This window comes from Nicotiana tabacum, chromosome 4, assembly GCF_000715075.1.
Source record: "Nicotiana tabacum cultivar K326 chromosome 4, ASM71507v2, whole genome shotgun sequence".
Taxonomy (NCBI): Eukaryota; Viridiplantae; Streptophyta; class Magnoliopsida; order Solanales; family Solanaceae; genus Nicotiana; species Nicotiana tabacum.
Window position 1 is genome coordinate 127,009,391 of NC_134083.1, and position 10,853 is coordinate 127,020,243.

The following is a 10,853-nucleotide window of genomic DNA, read 5'->3' on the forward strand; positions in this document are numbered from 1 at the left end:
CTTACTATGGCATACTGTATCCATTTTTTTTGCGTCAATGAGAATAAGTTGCTCCTGTCTGACCCGTATCCACTATGCGTCATCCAATTTTGCCTCTTGAATGACCCTTAAATGTGATATTCCTTCCTCTGCGGGTATCACAACTTCAGTGTCGTATACCAACATGTACGGCGTTGCCCTATTAGATGTTCTCATGGTGGTCCGATAACCCAATAAGGCAAAAGATAGTTTCTCGTGCCATTGTCTGTGATTGTCCACTTTCTTTCATAGAATCCTCTTGATATTCTTGTTGGCTGCCTCGACTTCCCTATTCATTTGTAGTCTGTAGGCTGTGGAATTGCGGTGGACAATTCTGAATTTCTTGTAGATTGCTCTCCTGAGGTCGCTGTTGAGGTTAGCGGCATTGTCAGTGATGATGGATTCCGGTATTCCAAACCTACAGATGATGTTGTTCTGGACGAAATCTTCCACTACCTTCTTTGTGACTGCCTTGTAAGTAGATGCTTCAACCCATTTAGTGAAATAGTCGATAACTACCAAGATGAAGTGATGCCAATTTGATGCGACAGTCTCTATAGGTCCAATCACGTCCATACCCCAAGCGGTGAACGACCAGGGTAAACCCATTACGTTTAATTTATTTGGCGGAACCCAGATTAAATCCCCATGAATCTGGCACTGGTGACACTTCTGTACGTAGCGGATACTGTCGCTTTCCATAGTCATCCAAAAGAATCCAGCTCTCAAGATCTTCTTGACTAATGTGAACCCATTCATGTGGGGTATGCACGTTCCTGCATGTATTTCCTCCAATAGTCTGGTTGCCTCGCCAGCGCCTACACATCTGAACAAACTAAATTTTGGGTCCTCCTGTACAGGATTTCCCTGTTGAGGAAAAAGTGGTTTGCTAGTCTCCTAAGGGCTCGCTTTTGACCATTAGTAGCATTCTCCGGGTATTCTATGGTTGCAAAGAATTTCCTAATGTCGTATACCATGGTTTACCATCTAGTTCTTCATCTACATGGAAGAAATATGCATGTTGATCCCTGATCTCTACCTCGATAGAGTCGATGTAGTTCTTGTCTGGATGCTGAATCATAGATGATAAAGTTGCAAGGGCGTCGGCAAACTCGTTCTGAATCCTAGGGACGTGCTTGAACTCAATCTTCGTGAACTTATTGCTTAGCCCCTTCATGCATTGCAGGTACGGAAGTATCTTGACATTCTTGGTGGACCATTCCCCTTGGACTTTGTGTATCAATAGATCGGAATCCCCTATGACCAAAAGTTCTTTGACATTCATGTCGACTGCCATTCTGATCCCGATGATGCGCGCTTCGTATTCATCCATATTATTGGTACAAGGGAATCTTATCTTGGCCGATGCTGGATAATGTTGTCCAGATTCCGAAATCAGGACTGCCCCAATTCCGACTCCTTTGAAGTTCGCTGCTCCATCAAAAAACATTCTCCATCTAGGGTAAGATTCTGCAATATCCTCTCCAGCAAATAACACTTCTTCATCGGAAAAATACGTAGTAAATGGCTCGTAATCCCCATCTACCGGATTCTCTACGAGGTGGTCGGCTAAAGCTTGCCCTTTGATAGCCTTATGAATTATGTACACAATGTCAAATTCGTTGAGGAGAATTTGCCATTTAGCTAGCTTTCTAGTAGGTTTCTAGAAGATGTACTTGAGCAGGTCGAGTTGAGATATCAGATGCGTAGTGTATGCTGACATATAATGCATTAGTTTCTGGGCAATCCAAGTTAGAGCACAACAAGTGCGTTCTATCAAAGTATACTTGGCCTAGCATGGCGTGAACTTCTTGCTTAAGTAGTAGATGGCCTACTCCTTTCTCCCAGTTTTGTCATGCTGTCCTAACACACAACCGAAGACGTTATCCAAGACTGAAAAATATAGTAACAACTTCCCGAGTTCGGAGGGAACCAACACTGGTGGATTTGACAGATACACCTTGATTCTGGCGAAGGCTTTCTGGCACTCTTCTGTCCATTTTGTGGCAGCATCCTTTTTTAGTAATTTGAAAATGGGTTCACAGATTACCTTGGACTAGGCTATGAAGCGACTGATATAATTCAATATACCTAGGAAGCTCATTACATCTTTCTTGCTCTTTGGCGGTGATAACTCCTGAATGACCTTGATTTTTGATGGGTCTAGTTCTATTCCCTTCCTGCTTACGATGAAGCCTAACCGTTTTCCAGCAGGGACTCCAAACGCGCATTTTTCCGGGTTCAACTTCAAACTGTACCTTCGCAGGCATTCGAAAAATTTCCTCAAATCGTGCAAATGCTCCGAACTCTTTCAAGATTTTATGATGACATCATCCACATACACTTCAGTCTCCTTATGAATCATGTCGTGAAAACGGGTTGTCATGGCCCTCATGTAGGTGGCACCAGTATTCTTGAGGCCGAACAACATAACTTTATAACAGTAGACTCCCCAAGGTGTGGTGAAAGTTGTCTTCTCTGCATCTTCCTCTTGCATCAAGATTTGGTGATACCCAGCGAAATAATCCACAAACAACTACAATTTATGCTTCGCACAATTATTGATGAGGATGTGAAAATTTGGCAGGGGAAAACTAGCTTTGTTGAGATCTTGGTAATCCACACATATTCTGATCTTTCCATATTTCTTGGGTACTGGGATGATATTTGCCAACCAGTTGGGATAATCGGTGACCCTTACCACATTCGCCTCTATCTGGTTGGTCACTTCTTCCTTTATCCTTAGACTTAAACCAGGTTTGAATTTCCTAGGTTTCTACTTGATCGGCGATCTGGCAGGATCGGTGGGCAGTCGATGCAAGAAAATGTCGGTGCTTAATCCTGACATATCATCATATGACCATGCGAACACATCGATGTACTGTCGGAGGAGCACAACCAGTTTTTCTTTCCACTCGGCTTCTAGATGAATGCTGATTCTGGTTTCTTTCACGTCTTCTTCACTTCTAAGATTGACCACTTCTGTTTCTTCGAGGTTAGGATTTTTCTAACTCTCCATTTGTTCGATCTCCTGCAGGAGATCGTCTGGCATCATACTCCTCGTAATCTAGGTCATTACGCTCGACGGTTTCATTACATGTCACAATCGCGGAACGTGGGTTTTTAGCATTTTGATTACTGAAAAGAAAAGCTAAGTATAAATGAAATGGAAAATAAAGTTGCAATATTTGAGAAAATGATTCTTCTTATTTCATCAAAAGAGGAACGTTTTGAGCATTCAAAAGAGGCAAATGACAAAAAGGTACAGACATGATGCAGGCCTCAATTGTCCATGCGCTTTTCAAAAAAAAACTTTTACAGCTCCATACTACCAAGACTCCCGGCGAACCAAAGATGGACTGGCAGTCCAATTCCTCAGCCCTTCCCCTGGTTCTGCATCCCTGATAGTCGGTGTCTTGATGTTATCCCCTTTACAGTATTCTTTAACCATATTCACGAACAACTTTCCCATCTCTTCAATGATATCATCTTCTGGTATTGAACCCTGACCCGGACTTGAAACATGCTCTGGCACAAAAACTCTTTCCCGGAGCTAACGGTATGAGCTTTCCCCTCCGGAGAATGATATCCTATGACGGACCTTCCTTTCTGCCTGTTAGGTTCAATTGGCTCTGTGATCCCGTCCGACCTGGCTCCCAGTCCAGTTTCCGGCATGTATCCATATTTCATCATCTCTCTCATAGCCATCTTGGATCTATACGGTGACTGCATTCCCAAGTTTTGTTCAATCTCTTCCATTTTGGTAGTCTGTATAGCCACTCAACGAATGGAAAAGCATGCTTCAAATAAGCGGAGTGACCCCACTCACCGTGGACCACGATCTCCTGACATCCACACTCAAATTTCATGCATTGGTGTAAAGTGGATGGGACGACCCCTGCCATATGTATCTAGGGCCTTCCCATCAGCATGTTGTAGGAAGATGAGATATCCATTACTTGAAATAATATGGGAAACTCGACCGGTCCGATCTGGAAGGCCAAATAAATTTGTCTGATAACATCCTTTTGCGAACCGTCAAAGGCCCTCACCCTCACGTGGCTTTCCTTGACCTCCCTCAAATGAATTCCTAACTCATGTAGGGTGGATGTAGACAAATGTTGACTCCTGACCCTCCATCGACCAACACTCAGGACACCACTTTGTCTCCATATTTGACAGTGATATAAAGAGCTTTGTTGTGACTTGCGCCTTTGACAAGTAGTTCGCCTCTTCTGAAAGTGATAATATTTGCTTAGACTATGATCCTAATTGTCGCATCCAACCCTCACTGGTGGTGTTACTTGGTACACTTACCCCACTTAGTACTTTCAATAGGGCGCCCTTATGACTGTCAGATCTCATTAACAAATCCATGATTCAGATCTGTGCTGGAGTCTTCTTCAGCTGCTCTTCCACGGAATACTCTTTGGTCGACATTCTCTTCCAGAACTGGGCGGCTTCTGGGTATGTCATGTTCCTTCTTTGAATTTTCTCTCTTCCCAATTACCTCGATTTACATCTTCAGGAGCGTAGCATCTTCCAGACCTAGTCATACCATAGGCTGCGGCAGAGTCTGTCATTTTAGCCTTCCTCTTTTGCTGGTACGTCCATGGGACAGTTTTGTATTCCCGACTCTCTTCGTCTCTCGTAGCATTGACAGGTTGTCACTGATAAGTCTGAACAGTCACTCTAGGCCTCACTTGTACTGTAATCATTGGATCCCTTTGAGGGGGAATCCTCGTGGCTTTTGCATTTTTTATAGTGACAATCGTTCCCTTTAGGTCATATTCTTGTCCAATGTGATCATGTTTACTCCATGGTTTCGATGATTTGGCAGCGGATTGCGATTCACATTGGGCGGCGCCAGAGTGCATTGAATGGCTCTGCTCTTGATCAATGTTTCAATCTCATTTTTCAGCTTAAAATAATCTTCAGTATCATGCCCAGGCATGTTGGAATGGTACACGCACCTCTTGGTTGTATCAAAATACTTGGAGGGATACTCAGGAACCCTTACTTCCACTAGATGTATTAATCCTTCTCTTCTTAATCTCTCAAACAATTGGATCATAGGCTCAGCAATCAGGGTATAATTTCTAGGACCCCTCTCTTCAAAGTTGGGACGAGGGCGTGGTGAATAAGCGGGTCGGTTTTGGTGAGTGGTGGTTTGGATAAGAGCATATGGTCGTTGCATGTTCGGGTTGTTGTTGGCTTAAGGAGGGTTGTATTGTGGTTGAGGGTGGTAATATGGCTGGGTGTTATAGACTGGAGCATAAGTGGGTGGTGGTAAATGATTGTTTGGGGAATGAGACGTGCTTATGTGATATGGATTGGGTTGATAGTAAGGGACGACTGTTGAGACCTCCTCTTTCTTCTTCTTTCCGCTATCAATTGACCCTGATTGGATGACTTTGATGGCCGCTTGTAGTGCTGCCATGGATCGTTCTTTGCCGAATTTTATGTCCTCTTCTAAGAAATCTCCCATCTTGACCAGCTCGAGGAATTTCTGTCCCATTATTCCCATCATCTTTACAAAGTATATCCCTTCCTGGGATCTGGTGAAATACTTTGTTAATTCACTGTCGTCCAACGGAGTTTGCACCCTAGCGGTCTCTTACCTCCACCGACATGCATATTCTTGGAATGACTCGGATGTTTGTTTTTTGCAGGTTTACTAGTGCGAACCGATCGAGGGGTGATCTCTATGTTGAATCGAAAGCGATTCATGAAGTCCTCTGCCATATCATGCCAAGTTCTCCAATTTCGCGGATCCTGGCAAGTATATCGGGTGAGTGCTTCTCCCGTCAAGCTCCTTATAAATAACTTCATCCTTATCTTCTCATTCCTCCCCACTCTGGCCAGCTTGTCACAATATGCCCTCAAATGCGCGTGGGGATCACCCGCCCCATCGAAGATATCGAACTTTGGAGGTTGATACCCTGCTGGCATATCTATATCTGGATGAATACACAAATCCTCGTAGTCTAAAATTTCACTTCCTTGGGCAACTTGGAGGTTCTTCATTTGCTTTCTCAAGATTTTCAACTACTCAGATACTGACTCCTCTTCCTTATGCCTGGCTTCCCTTTCCATATCGACGTATTGGTCAATCTCATAAGGTACCCTGACTGTGACAGGCGCTGTAAAGGTAGGTTCAGAAATGATATATACAGGGGGAACATATTGCTCTTGGGTGGCGGTATGTGCCACAGGTATGTGCTGGTTAGTGGTAAAAGTGACTCTGTCACGAGGAGGGGTGTGAGTTGCATTGGTAGTAATAGGCGGGTTTTGTGGTGTCTGAATGTACTGTGGTACATAAGGAGTGTGGATAGGGGGATTTGGTGGGTTTGCGGGGGTTCACTGGAGGTATGACTTGAGTGGTGGGAACTGAAAATGTGGTGGTGTTGTTTTGACGTGATGTGGAAGGAAAGTGGTCCAGAATTGAATCCAAAGAAGGAAAACAAGGAGGTTGAGGAAGCGTTGTCACGGCCAGATGCGCTAGTTCCTTGATATGTTGTGCTTCCTCCCTTAGAGACTCCATTTCCTAGGCCATCCTAGCCACGTGTTCAGCAATCCTGGTATCGTCCTTTTCCCCCGATCGCCCCAGGCTATTGGTTAAGACCAGAGCATGTTCAGTCGGATTTTCTGCGGCTGACATCTTTCCCTTTGATCTTAGATTGTACAGTGGTTCCGCCAGTTTCGGTCGACACAAGCGAACTTTCTTCTCTTTTCGGGGGGTTAATAATAAAGCAAAAGAAAAATAAGAAGAAAGAAAAAGAAAAAGGAACAAGAATCAGTTTCTTCATTTATACAAGCAGAAAATCATACAGAGCAATTAATTCGAGCATTAAGGCTATCACATTTCCTAGAATTCGTGGAAAACTCTTATTGCCAGAGGTAGGCCTAAATCGCAGATATTTGACAAATATTTCGACTTGACACATTTAGATGCGAAGCAAGTTTGTTTTCATTAATAAATTGGACTGATATAAGTGGAAACAAAGATTACATCACTGTTTCATAGAACTACATGGCCTTGGACAACTTTCCCTTTTTGGAAAGTAAAAGAAAACTGGGAATAAGGGTACAAAGTGAGAAAGAGGGGGGAAATCAACCAACTCTAATAACCATCCCCTGAGTCGTTTCCCATCTCCTCCTCTTCTTCTGGCTCTTCTTCCGGATCCTCCTCTGGGTCTTCTTCAAACTCCTCCTCGTCATTGTTGAACTCTGACTCCTCCTCCGGATCTTCTTCTGGATCTGTGCTAGACTCTATTTGGATGCACTCTACTACCCGGTCATCGTCTTCAACTGGTGGCAACATATGATCAATTGATCCTGGGACCACTTGACGGTGCATTGAAGTAGTCACAAAGTAATGTGGCAGGGTCTCATGATAAATTTTCAAAGCAGCCACTGTGTTCTCTAACCAAGCTATACCCTCTCTACTTGATCGGGTCAGCTCGTCATCCTCGTTGATCCAGACATAATACTCAGGAGTGCACCAGGAGTTTTGACATTGGCATTGTGACCAGGTCGTTCCACTCTTATTGAAGCCTTCTTATCCTGGGGATTGGAATCTGTCCGTTGTACTCATCCTCGTACAACGCTGTCCTTGTCCACAGGGGAACATCGTGGATCATCCCGAACTATTTGAGAACCTGCAAGGGTGAGTATGGTTGAATACCTTCAAGTCAAATCAGCTCAATGAAGTATTTCTGAGGAGTCCTCAAGATTTCTCTTCCACCTAACCATGATAGCTTCCAGTTGATCCATTCTCCACTCAGACTGGTCAGCATTTTCCTCCATTCTTCTTGCCCATATGGGGAGACCCAATGTCTCATTCTCTTGTTGTGGCTGCAGATCATGTTGCTGACGCCCACAAAGTAGTCGATGGTGGCCTCTCACTGGAAGAAATGTTCGGTATCCCAGATCTGAAGCAGCAAATTACAACCTTTAAAGAAATCATACCCTCGTTCACATGCGTACAAAGCTCTCAGCATCTCAGCTAGCACCATCGCCACCAAAGTAGCTTGAAGGTTGCCACAGAAGGTCTCCAGAACCACAGTTAATTGGTTGATATTGATCCGACCCCTTCTCTGCGGGAAGACCAATAATCCCAATAGTGCTAATGAGAAGGTGATAGGCCAAAGACTCTCCCACGTTGCTTGGTCATATTGAAACTCTCTCGAATAGCACTTGTAGCTTTTTCGGTGTCTAAATCTGTTGAACAGCTAGTCAAGGACCATCTGTCCATGATATTTTTGAGACCCCTACTGTTGACCAGACCCAAAGCGTCCAAAAATCGGTAACCGGGCATAGTAACTGGCAATATCGGCTTCCTTCCATTGAACGGAAGCTCCGTGAAACTAGTAACTTCCTCCAATGTTGGTACTAACTCCCAGTCGGCAAACCTGAACACCACCGTAGCCAGATCCCAAAACTCTATCAATAGGCGAGTGAGCACTATGTCTGCTCGAATGTTCAGCAAAGCGGTCATTGCCCTAGGTGAATCCGAACCACATCTCCGTGTTCTCGGTGAATATTCTTCCACCACTGCTTCAACTTATGTGGAGCTCCCCATTACCATATTAATCTAAGTGATATTTCGATTGATTTCCATTTTTTAGAAGTGTGTAAAAGAAAGGTGTTTGGCAAGTGTTTGCTTCGGATCTTTAAGTGTCTTGTCAATTTTATTTGTCTTTCCACATAAGTCATGTCGTTAGGTGCATGACCCGTTGATATTAGGGTGGCTTTCCTAATTGTGTGTCAATGCCAAGGACTGACTCACCTAAGGTTTATGCAGTATGTCCTATTTTTGCTAGAGTAGAGTATTTCCTACTTTTGAGTTTGACTGAAGGCTACGAGAAGTTATGTCAGTTGACCTGACAAAGCCATCCTCTAAAGCTAGAAAGTTTTGAAAAGAAGGTTCGGAGGGGTGTGCCTTATTTTAAATAAATATATGTGCCTTATTTTAAACCACAAATTCAAAAGTCTTCTTTTTTTCTTAAACTCCTTGATCAGTCAAATAGGTTCACACAGATTGAAACCAAGGGAGTATATAAACACAGTAAATATTCATCTAGTCCTTTCATACAAGAATGCATATCTGGAGTTTCAGTTGGTCCAATCTCCATATAAGTATATAAATTATTGGTTAATTGGTGACAAGTAGACAACTTAATAGAAGGATTTAAAATAACACAAATTAGGTATAGGGGAAATAAGAAAGTTATTTTGATTTTTTCTTGAAATGTTTCAACAGCATCCTTATATCTTTCTTTCTTCTTGAAATCGGGGAGTAAAAATAAATTTCAGCTATATATACTAAAACCTTAGTAATATTAGGGTAATAACCTCTAGAAAACTGAATAGTAGCCACATAAAATTTATGTAAAAATTTAATAATATCTTCAATGGCTTCCCAAGTATTAATTGTTAACATATGATTAGGATTGGTACAATACCCTTAACCAACTTTAGTTTCAGGCAATCCATATTTGTAGAAATATTTTAAGAATGTATAAGTATAATTCCACCAAGTAATAATTACTTTTGGCATTCATCTTGGGCTAAGGTTATATTTCATATACTTTTTCTTAAATTCTTTAATTCTAGATTCTATGTTATTTCCTTGAATACCACCCACTGCTCTTCTAACTAGAGTAACTTCAGTCAAGAATAAATCAAGGCCACTTTTAATAATTAAATTAGAAATATGATATACAGACCTAACATAAAATATGTCCTCAAGTTATAGGTTCAAATAAAATTTTAACACTGAGATAGCGGTAGTATTGTTAAAAGTATTATCAAAATACACACACAATACTTTTTAGGTAAGAAAGTAAAATATCATAACTTTTCAAGTAGTAGTACTTATAAAATATCAGTATGACTCCGATCTTCATCATATATAAAAGCAATATTACGTTCTTTAAATAAAATTAAAATATATCCAATGGCATGTAATTGTTAAATAACTATTTTAATTCATTTTAGTACATATTAGAAGTTAGAAAAACTCTACAAGGAAGGTGATCAAAACAAATGACGTGTATATATCTGATATTGTCCATGAAGCCTAAAGATATCAGATCTACAAATACTTCTAGGGATACCTTTAAATAAAGAATTATAAATTCTTTGAATATACATAACAAGATATGACGAAGAAGTAAAAAACAAAAAAGGGTAGACAACCCAATGCAAATAGTTTTGCTAACTCCTCAGTGTCCTTCATTTCATCATATTTCAAAAGTCCAGTAGTAGTTGAGTTTAGGGTTGCTTGATTTTTATCTAAATCAACACTCCAATCTATAGAGTGTTTCTCCCTTATATGTTTACTAAGTGCACCCGTCCCCCCATCGCTCCCTCCAGTTGTATGTTTAAAATCAGGTGCGGTAATACCAGAAGCAGAAAATCTGCAGCTCCATAAAAAATTCCAAACTCTCCGTCAACTATCCGAAATCACCCCGAGGCCCCCGGGACCTCAAGAAAAAGCACAAACATATCCCATAACCTTATTCAAACTTATACAATTATTCAAAGTAAACGTACCATGTTATTTATGCCAGAACTGACTCCTTGCCCCTTTATTTAGTCTCTAGTGAATTCCTAGACATTTTTTGGCTGCTTCTTGGACTTTCAAGACCCTATGGACTCTCCAAACTTCACAACATATCCTATTACAAACCTTCTAGTATTAGGGAATGTTACTCATTCAGAGTTGCCCCAACATGTGATATCTTGAGTTAACATTGATCTCATGAGTATACCTTGTTCGGATGCACCTTTTCAAGTATTTTATCACACTCATTGCAGTCTCCCACTAT

The 10,853-nt window shown here is 41.7% G+C and overlaps 1 protein-coding gene across 1 annotated transcript; it reads right to left on the reverse strand.

Moving 5' to 3' along the window:
* Positions 1-264: 264 nt before the first annotated feature.
* LOC142180110 (uncharacterized) lies at positions 265-627 on the reverse strand. Its single transcript, XM_075251038.1, has one exon. The coding sequence runs from the start codon at positions 625-627 to the stop codon at positions 265-267; it is 363 nt and encodes a 120-aa protein (XP_075107139.1).
* Between the last annotated feature and the right edge of the window lie 10,226 nt (positions 628-10,853).

Bases quoted from the DNA above. Each gene is read 5' to 3' on its own strand.
- LOC142180110 (XM_075251038.1), bottom strand. From the start codon at position 627: ATGGGTTTACCCTGGTCGTTCACCGCTTGGGGTATGGACGTGATTGGA.